Source organism: Anguilla anguilla, chromosome 5 (genome assembly GCF_013347855.1).
Source record: "Anguilla anguilla isolate fAngAng1 chromosome 5, fAngAng1.pri, whole genome shotgun sequence".
In the NCBI taxonomy this organism is placed as follows: Eukaryota; Metazoa; Chordata; class Actinopteri; order Anguilliformes; family Anguillidae; genus Anguilla; species Anguilla anguilla.
Genome location: NC_049205.1, coordinates 50,849,985 through 50,866,596, shown reverse-complemented (window position 1 = coordinate 50,866,596; position 16,612 = coordinate 50,849,985). Strand labels below are relative to the sequence as shown.

The window sequence follows — 16,612 nt, the reverse complement described above, 5'->3', positions numbered from 1 at the left end:
AAAATTTTTTTTTAAAAAAACAGATAAACATTGTCAATTAAAAAAATGAAAATAAATAAATGTATATAAAAGTACTGGGCTTGTGCTCCAGATCTAGCACACTGGGGGTGAGGGGATAGGAGTAAAAGCAGCATTGTTTATTTGTACAACAGCCCTGGGAAAGAAGCTGTTTTTCTTCCTGGAAGCCCAAGCTGCAATGTTCCTGTATCTCCTTCCAGACGGCAAGAGGTTGAACAGGTAGTGGCTGGGGTGGGATGGATCTTTTATGACGTTGTGAGCCCGCTGCACGCATCGTGAGGTGTAGATTGAGTCCAAGTCCGGTAGATGGGTCCCGATGATGTCCTGTGCCGTGTTCACTATTCGCTGGAGAGCTTTTCGATCGGCCTGATTGCAGTTGGCATACCACACTGTCATGCAGTATGTCAGTATACTCTCAATAGCACTGCGGTAGAAGTTCACAAGTAGTTTTTGGGGTAGACTGGTTCTCAAAACCTATTAGAGCCTAGATTGCACTGATTCAATCACTTGCCAGGTCCTTCCATGTAAACTGGTGTGTGGGAGGGAAGATCCATAATAAATATTGAATTTTGTCGAATTACCAGGCTCAGGTATCAGTCATATTAACCAATATATAATAATGACACATATATCCACCACCTACACTTAACAGCAGATTACATAGTTGTCCCAACCTAACCTCTTGTAGGTTGCCCTACCCATTTCTAAACACCAATATTACATATCAGACGGGAACCCAATACTTACACTGATGCACAAATTGTCATGTTTCCTCTTTATTTTACAATATGAAAAATGTTCCCTGCTGAAAATTCCAGCTTAAACCAGCCTGAGGTGGTCAGGCTGGTTTAAGATGTGTTTTAGACATCTTAACTGTTCAATCAGTTGACCAGACTATAGTCAGCTAGTCCTCCAGTTCACTACCAGTTTAACCAGCTTTGACCAGCTAGAAACTAGCTATGACCCACCAGAAATGTCAAAAACACATCTTAAAACCATCTTAAACCAGTTTAGAATCCCAGCTGGGTTATGATATCCTGCCTAGAACTTTACCACGTAGTGCCCAACATAATTACTTGGGGAGGACCTAGGGTTTTTAAAAAGGTGGGGTGGGGGAGATAGCTAATGGCTTCCTTGCTCCTTGCTCAAAAGTGAATGTGAAAAATGTTTTTCCGTCATTATAATGACCAGGTAATGCATGCTGCTGTCATTACCGCCTCCAGTCATGATGCAACAACATGTTTTGTACTTAAATGCAACATGAAAAACGTATTGAAAATCCAAAATAACAACGAAAAATGTTAAATGCCAACCCCAAGTAGCCTACCCAGTTGCATTCTCTCGGCGTTGCGGTGTTAATTTTGTGATGGTGCTCTTTTCTGGGACGCTTTGTGGACACCTTCATATCCTCTTCGTCCTCACAACATCTCAGTATTGTGTGACCACGGTATTAATAATTTCTGTGTAAATTAACATGTCACGCGTTGTCAGTATGATGTTTTATCTTAGCATCTATTTGGCCAAAGCCAGTTAAGTTATATCAGCGCTGACAGTTTCAACCCGACACATGCAATGACTCAAAATATTACCGTTTGTTGACATAATGCCGCTCAATTCAGTTTACAGTCCATATAACGTATTTTAACTGGAAAAGACCATTATTAACCCATTGCGGACGTGTTCGTGATAAAAACTGTTTACCAGTTTAAACACATCGTAGAATCAGAAGCCGCGTAAGACACCCAAATACAAATTTCCCACACACTTACGAAGAGACGAAACACACATTTAACTACCACGTAGTGTTTAAATCAGGTTAATGATGGGTAAACTCCCCTGTGGTCAACAGCAAGTAGACTACTACGTATAGCAACCATCCTAATCAACATGTGGAAAAGTTCTATAAATTGAAATGTATAAACTCTTTAACATTCTAAATCAACAAACCTACTACGTCTGCGAAGTCAGAAGATGGTGATGATGATGGTGACAACGATGAAGATGGCGATATGACAACTGAATACATTACCATGCTTTCACGCGGATTTTGACTTCTCCTTCCTGCGGCTCAGGCATTGCTTTCTTGGTTACTCGGAGTTTGTTGAGACCACCGAATCCAGTCAACACCACCGCTCTCATTTCTTTGGTGTCCACCGCAGACAGCACACTTTCTTGTTCTTTGATACCATTCTTCTCAATCATTTGTTCAGTTTCCTCAGTGATAGACGCTCCCTCCTTTGCCATGTCTATAGCTTTAATATAATGGCAAAAAGATGCTCAAAACAGAACGGTGTCTTTCTCCACCTCCCTGACGCGCAGCACTTGGAGTGCGTTGCCTTCCTTCTGTTCGACGACCGAAAGCTTCTAGTCACGGTCGAGCAGAGCGAATCGTACGCCGCCACCAAACGTTCCAGACTACCATAAACACTCAGAAAAAAATAGCCGTTTTAAATTATACGTCGGAGTCTTCAGACTATGTTTGAAAGATTCATACCTATGACTGGGTAATAACGGTAACCTTTTTATTTGGTGGCATATTATTAAAACCCCGTATGTAACCAGAGAACGTCCCTTTTTAGCATAACAGTGATTCATGAAAAAACACCCAATAACATTGCTGAAAATGCCATCTGAAACCATCTGGGACTCGAAGGTGATTTAAACAGTATATTCGACACTTTTGGCTGGCCAGAGCTGGGTCGTGGCTGGTCAAAGCTAGTTAAGCTGGTAGAATAAACTGGCGGCCGAACTGTTGGAGTACCTGACCATAGGCCGATCAGCTGGTGAACAGCTGGTTGACCAGCTAAAACCAGCTTTAAAAAAAGTGTCAAAAACACACCTTAACCCAGCTTGACCAGTTTAGGCTGATTTATGCTGGAAATTTCAGCAGGGCAGGTACTAGATAAAACACAAATTAATAATGACACAAATTTACCATAAGTGGAAGTAGGCTTCATGTTTCATTTATCATTCATAAACAGCAGCTAAATTAATAAGTTCATTATGATGACTGAAGCTCTGAATCGCAATTGATGATTAGAGATAAACAAGTTGTGCACCACATACTAAATAGGACCTGCCTTGTTGGAAAGGCTAATTTGTCAACCAGACACACACACACACACACACACACACACACACACACACACAAAGCTGTTTGACTGAAACCAAGGTTGCCAACTTTGGTCATCTGGTTTGAGTGAGATTTGAGACTGTCTCATAACCCGAGAGGGATTGGGAAATTTATTGAGGGAGCGTGAGATTGAGGCTGAAAGCATGGGTCTCATGCCAGCCAGATGCGTGAGAGTGGGCAACCCTACTGAAACTCTCTTCTGGATTAAATTCTTATTGAAATTGAAAAAGGACTATTGCTCCAACTGGATGTGCCACTTTGTATCTCGTCTTGAATGGAGGGTCAATCATACTGTAACAGTTCAATGAACATTCTGCTAGCCTATACTTAATCGGTGTGTAGAGTCACGACAATAAAAAGTAACAGTTATTACAACATACTACACACAACAAATTTATTCTGTACCTACCACTCCTGCAGCAAAGCACAATTATGCTAAAACTGATGCGTTAGCCACCCCATACTGATAGCAATATCAAGTGCAGCCGTCTGGTGATGTAGTTTCCATGGTTACCCCATTAGCTACAGAAACAGGGGGCAAGGTGCATCACCATCGTGGGGAAGATATTCTGAAGGTTAGGTGCACATGAAATTCTATCACTTAATACAAAATCAATTATGCTACAATAAAAAGTCAGCACAATCAGGTTCACCTGTCAAGGATCTATAACATATGTTTTCCAAAAGCACATACAGTACAGGAAGGTATATATACAAAACATACATTTCATTTTTAGGGCATCAACACAACACACAATTTATTGTTATACAAGCATTTCATAAATCTACCAATAAATTAGTCATTTTTCCCCAAAGCTATAAAAAATTAACTCTATTAATACCCATTAACCTACAGGAGTAACACAAAATCAAACCCAAACCAAGGTATAAATAACTAGACCATGTATGATGGAATTTTACATTACATTTTATTTTGTTTTGCTGGTCCAAAAATGTAGCCTTCATCATTCTGCTTATTAGTACATCTTATGCCAAGATTGTGACACTGAAAAAGTCGATTAAAATTCTTAAGTGAAAATATTAAGTTAATTGTCCATTTACACAGCCATGTGGAAGGACAAGCTAATCACATTTTGCTGACTAGGAAATGAAAATTACGTTGAAAATAAGGAAGTGGGTCTTCAGCATCAAAAGCAATTTCAAACACTGGCTTTCTCCTGAATGCTAGAACAGCAGTAAGTATCGCCAATATGGCTGTCAGTCCCCATATTGTGTACACTTTGCCTGAATCTGAATCCTGGTACAGGAAACTGTGAATTTCCATAACATAACCAGTCACAGTGTAGGAGGAGTGGCCTGACCGGTTTATAAAATAATCCAGTGGGACAGTAAAGACATCGCTCACTTCAGCTGGATTGGGCTGGGCCTTGAAAGAATCATCAATGAATGCCACCACCGGAGTCACCAGAATACCACTCTTAGGGGACAGAATACAACAGATTTTAGAGAAGTTAAAATCACTGTCGTACATCACCTCCTGTAAAAAATGTGCCCATATGGACCACAGATCTATTTCATGTTGTCCTGTATGCCAAAACTGCACAATACCATGCCTCAAAACATTTAAATAATCATTATATATTGAATAATACTCATCACAATGTATGTACTATGGCAGTTAATTTACATTGCCACCATTCCAAGCACTTTCTACTTAGGATGAATAAATTGGCTATGCTCTGGCAGGGTCACTCATATTACACAACAAAAAGTTTAAACTCTGACTATAATATAATTTTTTATTTAAATAAAATTTTATTTTTTAAAGCTACAACATACATAACCACCACAGCCATTATCACATGACTACAGCCTAAAACAGGTTCAAACAAAAGATCAACACCAGGACCTGTATTTGGTCAAGAGTGTTCAGTTATATTCACCATGTGGCGAAAACAAAATGTACCTTATTTATTATAGGAGGCAGTCTGCAGATCACCTCTACTTGATCTGGAGCGAGGCCTATTTCCTCCTCAGACTCCCGCAGAGCGGTGTCTATCTCGTTGCGGTCTATAGGGTCATATTTGCCTCCTGGAAAGCAAATCATCCCTGCACTGCTTCTCAGCTTAGACAAAAAGTGAAAGGAAGGTTAAGTTCGATAGCCCTACTAAGTTTGTTGACATCGACAGTGGCAAATGATGTGCTCCATTTTTTTTTTAATGGGGTCCATTGCACTTCGTTCAAACTGGAGTTCTAAAACTGTCTCTACTCTTTGCATCTCACAAGCAACGCTCTTCAGCCACTGTCAATATTTCCATATCAGCCTGGGAACAAAATCTGCGTACGTAGCATATTACTAAAAAAAAATGCGTAAATTCGTCATGCATAGCAACGTATGTGAAATATTTCCACAGCGCAATTTAAATTGTTTATAAAAAATATTATTTAAATAATAATATTATTCATGAAAATGTTAGTGTACTGACCTCCAATGACCGAACAGTCATGAGTACATGCATTTCCCCACTTTTCATCAATAATGGTATCAAGACAGACGCTTTTGGTAGCTCTGGCAAATCAGAAAATGTGTTTCCCATTTCGAAGAGCTTCAGATTATTTTTGATCGTTGCTTTAATGCCATCCATTTGCCTCTCCTTAAACATAATGGGATTAAAATCGCATTCAGTTCAAACAAAGTTATCTTATTACCAAATGGGCTGACTTAGGAAATATCTTTATTTTCTCATTACGTGCATAATATTATTTCTAATCTTGAAACCGTTTGTTGCGCATTAACCTACCAGATTTGAGCAGATAATTAGTATTACCTGCAAACACTTAGTTACGTTTTGAGAGTTCTACGAACTAGCATTAGGTGTAAAGCCTTTCTCGAGCTCATGCACTTTGTAACTTTGACACCCATGAACGAATACAGAAACAACACAAATGTATAGCTCGCTAAAGATGTCCTACAAAACCAATGGTTCCCTGTGGTAACACAACATTAAATAAACTGTTAATACGATTCAAACGTTAAACAAATTACAAGCAAAATTGGTGGTTGAAACCAGAGACTGTAAAAAATAGGTTGAAACCAAGAGGGAAACGTAATTTGCAAAAACGCGGAAATATCGCCAGCTAACGATAGCTGGTCTACTTCCGTTGATCAAAGGAGGGGTAAATTCAAAATAAAAGTTGAATTCAGTCCTGGGTTTTATTTATTTATTTATTTATTTATTTATTTATTTATTTATTTATTTATTTATTTATTTATTTATTTATTTATGTATTTGCATTTTCATTAAGCTACATACTTGACTATTGCATAGTCATGTCATACTTCATATAACTATAAGTTTTACTAGCCAATGGTACTGGCGTACCGATTTCGTTTGCAGTACACTATGTTTTTTCTTGTAAAATTTCTCCACCATCTTTGTCCGACGTTCGCTCCCATTCAGGAGTACGCGGTGTTAAGACCATGGTTGAGACTGGCAACTTCCTGGAATTTCTGTCCATACCAATGAATTCAGTTCAGTGGTCCATGAACTACTTCGATTATGCATCGGGAGTGCTATTCAGGTTTGGATGGGAATCAGTGTTTACAGAAAGAACACACCCCAGCTATCCTGATCTGAAATATTTTTTCACATTAAGATATTTTTTTTTTACTGTTCATACATTTGGTAAATGACTTTTTCTAATTGCTTAATGAATAAATACATTTTTAAAATGTGATTACAATTTGCACATGGTCTTTAAAGCATATTTCAACCCCTGACTGACATCTGAAGAAGTGCATTTGTCCTGTGTTAGACATTTACATTTTTTGCAATGGATGTAATAGCTTTTTTCTCCTCTAGGTGGACCTTTGATACCATAAAATCCAGTTAAAGTGCGTATTTTATTGGTAAACTTTCCTCCCATCTATGATGCTGTGGATTGCCTTTTGAGGATCTGGACCATCTGGACATGGGCATGCATAGTCTCTGAGTCGGTGGGGACAATTCCTTCCGCATGATGAGAATGCCAAAGGGGATGTGGTAGTTATATGAAACTGCAGCATTAGGTTCCAGCTCTGTTTCCAAAAAGGTTACTGGTCTTAACATGACCATACACACACCCTAAACAGGCAGGCAGGCATCAATACCTAGAAGAACAGACAGGCTAGATAAAGTTTTGTCTTTAGCCACGGCACACGTTTTCCCCCATATAATCATTTCCATACAAATATAATAGATAGGTAGTTGTATTCTTGTTTTGAACTGCCCTTCCCCAGGTATTATATTCTGTGGACTTTAAACGGGTATTATTTTCTGTGAATTGGCAATGTTACGCACGAGAGTATTGCACATTTTGCTTGACACGTAGGTCGGCGAATGTGTAACCCTGGCCTAATTTGCTACAGGTCCCCCATAACAATGGTGGCGCTATTCTCATGCTCCGAGGGATTTTAAAGTTCTCTCAAGTGTTGCTTATATCTACGGCCTCCACTGTGAAATTGTGGTTGGCATCCGTTTTAATTCCGCTAACATAACGTTATTTAAAATATCAAATATAAAGACATAGACTAACGTTGCTAGATCTAATAGGTCGTTTTCTGAAAACGTCCAGACACTACAATTGACGAGTAACGTTACAGGTAAATAGCAATACCACCTGGCTAACTCACTGCGTCCTGTTAGCAAGCTAATTAGAATGAGTAGCTGGCTAACCTGCTAGTAAGAAACTTGCCGAGAAGATGAGACGAAAATTGAGTTAACTAGCTTGCTATCTACTTGTCCAAGTACATACTAGTAATTATGTATCTTTTTCATTGTCATGGTTTGTTAACATCATTTTTGGTAGTTTGGGAAGTTATGGCAGGTTGGTCGACCATATTTATGACGTCGAACATTACATACCTTCTTGCTGGGAAAATCATGTATTAGTCGTTCGGATTAGCTAAGTAACATTAGCTGTCCAATTGACAATTTCCAGTTTACAAATTCTATCGCAATTTGCTTACCAAGTTAAACCAACTTTACAAAATGCAGGATTTATTAATGGCTTGTCATAGTTAACTATTATTAGTATTTTGAGAATAGCAATGTTTTTACTTAATGTCTCCGGGTGTAATGGTATCTCATATTTTTCATTAATATTTTGGCCTATAGGTATGCTATCTACAATTAAAACATTTACTAATGTTATTATACCTGCATATTGTGTATTCCCAACCTTCATTGTCCCCTGAATATTTAGGCTCATAGCTATCACATCTTGAATTAAGACATTAACTAATGTTGTTATACGTGTATATCCCTAGCCTTAAAAGCATGCAACTTTATCCCCTGCCTCTTTTTTTAATTGGCATAATGAAAAATGATTGTTGCGTTGCTTTAAAGCCCCTCCTCTTTTGTTAAATAGAACTGTCCTAAATGGCTCCGCGACATTAAGACTTCATGACACTTGTAAGTTATCTGGTAAAGATGTTGTGGGGTACTATTGGCCTTATGCTTAAGTGAAACATTTTAATGGTGGAGCAGCGATTTAACTAGTACTGTATTTTAAATGTAGCAGCTAAATCAGTAGCACATGGTTGCTGATTTTATTCAGTTACAGTTATTTCAGTGGTATAGATTAATTGCCAGAAAAACAGTAGTCATGTGAAGCTTTACTTTCTCCGTCTATAGTTCTTATAGCGGCACCATTCTGTTATTGTTTGTCAGCAGGTGGCTAAAATGGAGTCCTGTGATGATGGAGGGCCACTCAATGTAGGGGGTTCAGTGGGAGAGGAGAACTATTTCCTGGGATACACTTTCACTGATCGCTCGCACTCCAGTCGGGTCGTAAAGAGCATCATGGACCTGTGTCTGGAGGATGGGCTTTTTGCTGATGTAACTGTCATGGTTGATGGAAAGGAGTTTCAGCTGCACAGGTTGGTGCTGTCAGCCCAGAGTTGTTTCTTTCGCTCTATGTTTACCTCCAACCTGAAGGAGGCGCATAACCGAAGTATTGAACTTAAGGATGTAAGTGCCCCAGTATTTCAGTTGCTGGTGGACTACATTTACCACGGCACTATCAAGCTGCGGGTTGAGGACTTGCAGGACACCTACGAATTGGCTGACATGTACCAGCTGACTGCCCTCTTTGAGGAATGTTCCCGCTTTCTCTCACGCACCGTGGAGGTCAAGAACTGTTTGCAGGTAATTTTGTGGCAATGGCATCATTATATTCTGTATTAAAGATTAATACATGATGATGATGATGATGATGATGATGATTGATGAATACTATCCCACAGATGCCCCAGTCGTTGGAATTAAATAAACCTGTTGTAAGCATAGTGTTTTGAATACTAGGTAGTATTATAGGTCACACAATCAATGTTTGTCGTAACAAAATATTTCAACCTGCAAATTAATCCATAAAGCAGTTATTATGAATTGTGTTGATCAATGAACTCACCAAAGTTAATGACAAGTATTGACTGAATCCAGAATGTTGCTAAGGAAATTTCAGTAATAGTCTATATCCATTTCATATTTGAAATTACTTGGATGGCTTGGAATTCCAATAACTAGGAAATAAATAGGATGATCCAACTCCAGAAAATGAAAAGTACTTTAGGTTGAAAATTTTACTGTGGAAATGGGAAGATACAAACAGACTGTTATCTTACTAGAAATGTTATCTTATCCAAGTTATCTAATGTCATCTAATTTATCTTACTAGAAATGGAAATAGGTATGCTGGTCTTTCTCAGATGTTTTGATTTGATATTTCCCATCATGCTGTGCTCTGGCTGTAGGTGATGTGGTTGGCAGACAGGCACAGTGACCAGGAGCTCTACACAGCTGCCAAGCATTGCGCCAAAATCCATCTGGTGCAGTTGCACCAGACAGAGGAGTTTCTTAACCTGCCCCTCCGTCTGTTGATGGACATCATTAAAGGTGCGTCTGAACTCTTATTTCCCCCAACTACATGCCCTAAGGTTGGTAATGATGATTGAAATGTCACCTAAATTTCTTTTAGGTATGTAGCTATATTTTTGTTATTGGTTTGACTGTTGTGGCCAGTGCAGATGAGCCCTCGGTCATAGCATCATAGCTCATGAAAGAATGCAGGACATAGTCTATTATGGGATTGCTGGGCAAAATAAATGTATTATGTTTTTCTGGGGAAGAATTGGAACAGGTATGGTATGAGGCTCCAATTAGACTTAATTAAGTAGGTTTCATGTTCATTTTGGTGTCATGTTCTTTGATTTTGTTTCTGTTGAATAGATTGAGCATTGTGAATTGCCTTTGTCCCTGGAATAAAACAAATGGAATCATTTCTGTGCAAAGAACACAGGATGTTAGCATAGCTTGTGTGTTGTGATTAGATAAAGTATGGATTCATTGTCTTTACCATATTTCAGATGGTGTTCCGAGCTCTCAGAATCCTACTGTGGCCATTGATTCCTGGATAAACCACAATAAAGTGGAGCGGCAGGAGTTTCTGACTATTCTCCAGGATAGCCTGAAGGTACATTTGCTTGCCAGAAATCACAGCTTTTATGCTCATAACAAGCCCGGTCCTAGGGGGCTTCTGCTCAGGGAGTTTATGGTGTGCACTCTCAATTCACATTGATGCAGCTGTGAGTCTTGTGAACCACTTCATCTATTTTTTATCTCCCATTTGATTATTTTTATTCCCATTTGGCCATCGCTGTCTTGCAGTGTGGTTCTGCTGTGTGGTGTGCGGGGCATAAAATAGTTTCAGATTCTTTTCACTTGATTAAGCTATAGTTCCTTGAACAGGCTAAAAAAGGTTTCATACACTGTGTCTTTCCAAAGCAAGCTTTTTTTATAAGTACCTTTCCAATGTCAGGTCTACCATTAAAAATTGAAAGCACGGGTTCACCTGGCTTGTGCTGCTGTCTTCACTCCGTCTCCCGCGCAGGAGATCGGCGAGAACGTGCACATCTACCTGATCGGGAAGGAGGAGACGCGCACGCACTCGCTGGCCGTGTCGCTGCACTGCGACGAGGACGACGCCATCAGCGTGAGCGGCCAGAACAGCCTGTGCCACCAGATCACGGCGGCCTGCAAGCACGGCGGCGACCTGTACGTGGTGGGCGGCTCCATCCCGCGGCGCATGTGGAAGTGCAACATGCACACCATGGACTGGGACCGCTGCGCCCCGCTGCCCCGCGACCGCCTGCAGCACACGCTGGTCTCCGCGCCCACCGAGGACGCCATCTACTCGCTGGGCGGCAAGACCCTGCAGGACACGCTGTCCAACGCCGTCATCTACTACGGCGTGCAGGGCAACGTGTGGACCGAGACCAGCCAGCTGGACACGGCCGTGTCCGGGGCCGCCGGGGTCAACCTGGACGGCACCATCTACCTGCTGGGCGGGGAGGAGAACGACATGGACTTCTTCACCAAGCCCTCGCGCATCATCCAGTGCTTCGACACGGCCGCCCAGAAGTGCCACACCAAGCCCTACATGCTGCCCTTCGCCGGCTGCATGCACGCCACCGCCCACAAGGACCTGATCTTCGTGGTGGCCGAGGGCGACTCGCTGGTCTGCTACAACCCGCTGCTGGACAGCTTCACCCGGCTGCGCTTCCCCGAGGTGTGGAGCTGCGTGCCGTCCCTCTGGAAGGTGGCCAGCTGCAACGGGTGCATCTACGTCTTCCGGGACAAGTGCAAAAAGGGCGACGCCAACACGCTCAAGTTCAACCCCGCCACCTCCGTGGTCTCTGTCATCAAGGGCCTCAAGATTCTCCTCACAAACTGGCAGTTTGTCCTGGCTTGATTGGTGGCCGAACGGCTTTTGAAGCGAAAGCATTATGTCAGCTCGATGGCATTGAGCTTGGGGCTTATAGAGAGAACTTCTGAAGTTCACTAGCCATTGTTACAATCACAGTGCTTAGACTTTGGGAAACTGAATAGATTGTCTTGTTTATTTAATCATTTCATTCACATTCAGTCTCTGTAGTCCTCATGTTACTATCCAGCTATTTGGTACGCAGTGGACGTCAGCATGTAGGATTAATATATCTTGCAACACCAGATTTACCCCCCCCCGCCCCCCCCCCCCCCCCCCCCCATATTCTGGTAATTTCATATAATTCAGGGTTGTTTTCATAATATACTTGCAGAAATATTCGCTCGAGGGGCTCTCTGGAATAACTGCTTCTTGTGCAGTCTTAGTGAAAGGAGTCCTGACTGGAGTCACTTTGAGAGACGGACTATTTCTTTACCTAAGAAGAGAAGGTCTCATTTGGCAGGGTAGCCTGTGCCTCATCACATATGAAGCCTAGAAATGAACTTGTTGAGAACTTACCAGTGTGGATAGTGGAAGAAGAAATTATCTAGCCGCTCATAATTTTCACCAGTCATTATAGTAAGGAATTTGTGGTACAGACCACTGAGTTATGGACTGACTGGTCATCTGTATGTATTGCGAACCTGGAAGTAGCATGCATAATTCCACCATATCAACATCATGGCCTTTATTATTGCTAATCCAAAAACTTGTCATATTTGAAAGGTAACAAATATTTTATATTAAATATTTAAATAGCTTAATATTATCAAAATTAGACAAATGGACATAGATTGGTAAGGTTGTTAAAGAATAATGTGGGAAATTCAACAGGATTGGTTATGAAGAATGACCTGTAGAAAATCCAATAGTTTTGATAGCTGTAGAAAAGATAACAGTGGATGTCTCGTTCAGATAGCCTGCGATGAACATTTCTTGAGTGTTGTAATGAGCTCCCTGATACCACTGCTTTGGCTCTTGGTAATTTCAACTGAAGTCCCTACAAGTCCCTACATTTCTTTAAATCTGTGGGTTTTGACATCACGTTCAAAGTTACCAACTTCAGAGTTCTGAATGACTTCCATTCCCAGTGCATTTATTTGAGGTTCTATGGTGTACCTTTGTATATACGTGTGTGTGTGTATGTATGTATGTATGTATGTGTGTGTGTGTGTGTGTGTGTGTGTGTGTGTGTGTGTGTGTGTGTGTGTGTGTGTGTGTGTGTGAGAGAGAGTGTAAGCGCACGTGTGTGCGTGTGTTTGCTTATATAAATAGTTTTTATTTTTTCAGAAAAAAATCACGATTGCTGGTTTCACATGGATTCTGAATCAGGCCATTTTCATTTGCACACAACAGTTTCCATTTAGTGCTCAGACATCAATGTCGTGTCAATGTTTTGAATGTCAGTGAACATACGGACTGCATTCAGCACATTATAGTAAAAATAATTTCTGCTGTTAATCAGATGATAATAAATAATCAAAAACCATTCCTTTGTCATATCCCTTGGCAGCATGAATTTTGAATAATTTATTTTACAAGGTTTTTTTGTTCTCTTTGATTTTCTTCATTTTTCCCATTTTTAAATTTTTTTTTTACATACACAGTACAAACCAAAAATATTAGGCCATCTGTAGTTTAAAAAAAGTTAGAAAAAAAACGAAGTACAAACCTTTTTTTCAATTTCTGCCTGCAATAACACAAAAAATGGTTTTTACTTAAAAATCATCTTAGAGGCGACTTTCTTTGAAATACCCTCCTTTGGCTGTAATTAGTTAAATTCATTATTGGAAGTCTGTCCAATTGTTTTGCAGAGTAGGAGGTGGAGAGTTGGGAAGGAGGCACAGGGCTAATAAAATTGAGTGAAATCATATCTACCTTAAGTTTTTATTTAAAACTCCATGTAGCCTAACACCTTTAACCTGTAGTGCAAGTAAAATAGTCATGAAGTTGCAAGAAATATGGTAAAGAAGAAGGAGTTGGGGTAAACATTTTCAGGTGCTATGTCCCGCACACACTCAGAAGGGTCCAGCTGATTGGCAGTAATGTTAACAGGGGAAGACCAGCAAGATCAAGAGGCAGAAGACAAATGTCCTGTGTTGTCTAGTGAGAGAAACTGTCGTAAAACTGCACCACGACTACAGGGAAAAACAGCAGTTCCCCTGACTACATTAAAATGGCAATCTGCTGGTTTAAAAGGATGCACAGTACTGTGCAAAATTCAGACTACCCTTTCTTTTATTTACAATAACGTACTGTAAATACTATAAGTAATATATATATATATATATATTGCACTGAATGACTAAATTAATTGGAAATTGAATAAATGAACAGGTGATCTCTGACTTCTGCACAGTACTGTTTGTATATACACACATACACAGTACAGCGGCCCGTAAGTATTTGGACAGTGGTGCAATTTGTTATTTTGCCTCTGTATTCCAGCACATTGGATTTGAAATGAAACCATGGATATGAGGTTAAATGTAGACCATCAGTTTCAGTTTGTGGGTATTTATATCCATATCCAGTGATCCATGGAGGAATTTCAGCCTGTTTTATACATAATCCCCCTGTTTTAGGTGACCAAAAGTAATTAGATTAACATAATATTAAATCATCATATTTAGTACTTTGTTGCAAAGCATTTGCATTTAATGACGGCCTGTGACCCATAGACATCACCAGACACTAGATATCTTCCCTGGTGATGCTCTCCTAGGCCTGCACTGCAGCCACCTTCAGTTCCTGTTTGTTCTGGGGGTTTTGCATTCAGTCATGTATTCAGCAAGTGGAATGCATGGTCAGATATAATGGGACCCATGCCATCCAAAAAGTTCCACTTTTGACATCTCTGCCTATAGAACATTATCCCAAAATGCGTGTGAATCATCCAGGTGTTTTTTTTTTGCAGTTGTAAAATGAGCATTGATGTTTCTCTTGGGTAGCAGTTGTTTCTGCTTTGCTACTTTCTCATCCCTTTTATCGCCAAATCTTTGTCTAATTGTGGAGTTATGAACACTGATCTTAGCTGAGGCTAGGTTCTTTGGATGTTTTTCTGGGATCTTTTGTGACTTTCTGGGATCTTTTTCTGCATTCTTAGAGAAGTTTTGGCAGGCTTTTCTGGGAAGATTCAACGCTGTTCCAAGTGTTCTGCATTTAAAGAGAATGGTGCTCACTGCGGTTCGTGGAGTCCCAGAGCCTTACAAATGGCTTTGTACAGACTGATACATTCCATCAACTTTTTTCTCATCTCTTTTAGAATTTCCTTGGATCATGGCATAGTGTTCTGTTTACTCTAACTTTGTGGTGACTGTTTCACTCTGATGGTAAGGTTCAATGTGAGTGAGGTTTAGATTCAACTGTAATCAAGCTGGCTGTAATCAATTACGTTTTCACAAGTGCAATGGGTGTTTGCTAACCTTTTTCATGAAATAAATGAAATAATTTTAAGAATGTGTTTTGTCTTTACTTAGGTTCCCTTTTTACTAATATTACATTTTGCCTAAAGATCTGAAACCATTCAGGGTGACAAATATGCAATAATAGAGGAAGCCAGGAAAGGGGAACTATATGTGTTTAGCAAACTTTAACCTGGACGTTATGTTTTTGAGGCTTACCAGTGGTTTGCATCTTGCAGTGAACTCTCTGCAGTTATATTGATGTCGTCTTCTCTGTATGTTAGTTTTACACTCTTTATTTTAGTCTGCACTTCATCTTCATATTCACTGTTTCCTTTCAAATCCAATGTGCTGGAATGCAAAGCTAAAACAACAGAAATTGTGTGACTGTCAACATACTTATTGTGTCAAGCTTTTATTTTATTTTTTTCGCTGAACTTAAATTCTAAAAGTTCCCCGATTACTTAGTGCTTAGTCAAGCTTATTCCAATTACCCCCATAAAAATTTGGCATTTTTGTAATCCTCAAATATTTACAAAACAAAAATCTTCTTTTTCCTTTTCCCCATTCATAGCAAACAAATGAGTCTGACAGAAAAGTAAAAAGGTCATATTTTATATACTATTAATTTCTTGCTTTGTATTATTTGTTTAGCTAAATAATTACTCATGTCTTGATGTTGAAGCTTTCAATAATGTTCTATCATCTCAGGGCCCCCGACCCCCTGTTGGGCCCCGGCCCCCCTGTTGAGAACCACTGCCATAGGATATACTCTGCCCTTTAAACTCACAGTTCCCAGGAGAAACTACAAACAATCCCATCTCTGAAACTCTCACCTGTGTTAATTCCACCTGTATGTTTGTGTCTTCTGTTCAGCAAGAAGTTGTGGCCAGTTAGCCACTGTTTATATTTTCATAATAAATGTATGAGCAATTATATGTTCCACATTAAATTTTTTTCAAATTGTGTGATGTGAAATTCCATATATGGACATTTATTTTTGCTTGCGACACTTTCCAACTCCAAATTAAGCAGAAAAAACATACTCTCCCTTGGACGCCTTATTTCTTGTACCATAGGGTATACTCTGCCCTTTAAACTCACAGTTCCCAGGAGAAACTACAAACAATCCCATGCTCTCTCTGAAACTCTCCCTGTGTTAATTCCACCTGTATGTTTGTGTCTTCTGTCTAATAGATGGATAAATTATAAATATAAAATAAATAAATGTATCAGTGCTATTTGGCAAAATATGTTTTAATCTTTTAAAGATGTAGCTCACCAGTTAATACAT

At 39.8% G+C, this 16,612-nt stretch overlaps 3 protein-coding genes across 9 annotated transcripts in view; 1 reads left to right on the top strand and 2 right to left on the bottom strand.

Moving 5' to 3' along the window:
• The window catches only part of LOC118227917 (synaptic vesicle membrane protein VAT-1 homolog-like), a 38,282-nt gene extending 34,627 nt beyond the window's left edge, over positions 1-3,655 (bottom strand). Inside the window, exon 1 of one of the 2 annotated variants that reach the window (XM_035418977.1) lies at positions 2,048-3,655. In XM_035418977.1, the coding sequence (XP_035274868.1) occupies positions 2,048-2,262 (215 nt within the window). In that variant the 5' untranslated portion in view covers positions 2,263-3,655. The other variant, XM_035418978.1, reaches the window with a different exon arrangement.
• A 401-nt stretch (positions 3,656-4,056) lies between these two features.
• Positions 4,057-6,257, bottom strand: nudt7 (nudix (nucleoside diphosphate linked moiety X)-type motif 7). 4 transcript variants are annotated; one of them, XM_035418982.1, is made up of 4 exons: positions 6,159-6,257; positions 5,599-5,766; positions 5,079-5,237; positions 4,057-4,589 (listed from the first exon to the last, which is right to left on the bottom strand). In XM_035418982.1, exons 2-4 carry the CDS (start codon positions 5,755-5,757, stop codon positions 4,239-4,241), a joined length of 669 nt encoding a protein of 222 aa, XP_035274873.1. In that variant the 5' UTR covers positions 5,758-5,766; positions 6,159-6,257; the 3' UTR covers positions 4,057-4,238. The 4 variants fall into 4 exon arrangements, with proteins under 4 accessions (XP_035274873.1, XP_035274871.1, XP_035274872.1 ...); XM_035418980.1 differs by having other exon boundaries at positions 5,914-6,243; XM_035418981.1 differs by having other exon boundaries at positions 5,941-6,243.
• A 1,314-nt stretch (positions 6,258-7,571) lies between these two features.
• Positions 7,572-12,190, top strand: kbtbd4 (kelch repeat and BTB (POZ) domain containing 4). Of its 3 annotated transcripts, none has more exons than XM_035419945.1 (5): positions 7,572-7,754; positions 8,827-9,300; positions 9,906-10,047; positions 10,518-10,624; positions 11,042-12,190. In XM_035419945.1, exons 2-5 carry the CDS (start codon positions 8,836-8,838, stop codon positions 11,900-11,902), a joined length of 1,575 nt encoding a protein of 524 aa, XP_035275836.1. In that variant the 5' UTR covers positions 7,572-7,754; positions 8,827-8,835; the 3' UTR covers positions 11,903-12,190. The 3 variants fall into 3 exon arrangements, with proteins under 3 accessions (XP_035275836.1, XP_035275835.1, XP_035275834.1); XM_035419944.1 differs by having other exon boundaries at positions 8,824-9,300; XM_035419943.1 differs by lacking the exon at positions 7,572-7,754 and adding an exon at positions 8,513-8,565.
• The last annotated feature ends 4,422 nt before the right edge of the window (positions 12,191-16,612 follow it).

Coding starts and splice junctions, on each gene's coding strand:
- nudt7 (XM_035418979.1), bottom strand. CDS start 5,775: ATGTTTAAGGAGAGGCAAATGGATGGCATTAAAGCAACGATCAAAAAT. Junction 5,238..5,598: donor TGACTGTTCGGTCATTGGAG/GTCAGTACACTA, acceptor TTTTTGTCTAAG/CTGAGAAGCAGTGCAGGGAT. Junction 4,590..5,078: donor TGCCTCCTATAATAAATAAG/GTACATTTTGTT, acceptor CTGTCCCCTAAG/AGTGGTATTCTGGTGACTCC.
- kbtbd4 (XM_035419943.1), top strand. Junction 10,048..10,517: donor GTTGATGGACATCATTAAAG/GTGCGTCTGAAC, acceptor ACCATATTTCAG/ATGGTGTTCCGAGCTCTCAG. Junction 10,625..11,041: donor TTCTCCAGGATAGCCTGAAG/GTACATTTGCTT, acceptor TCTCCCGCGCAG/GAGATCGGCGAGAACGTGCA.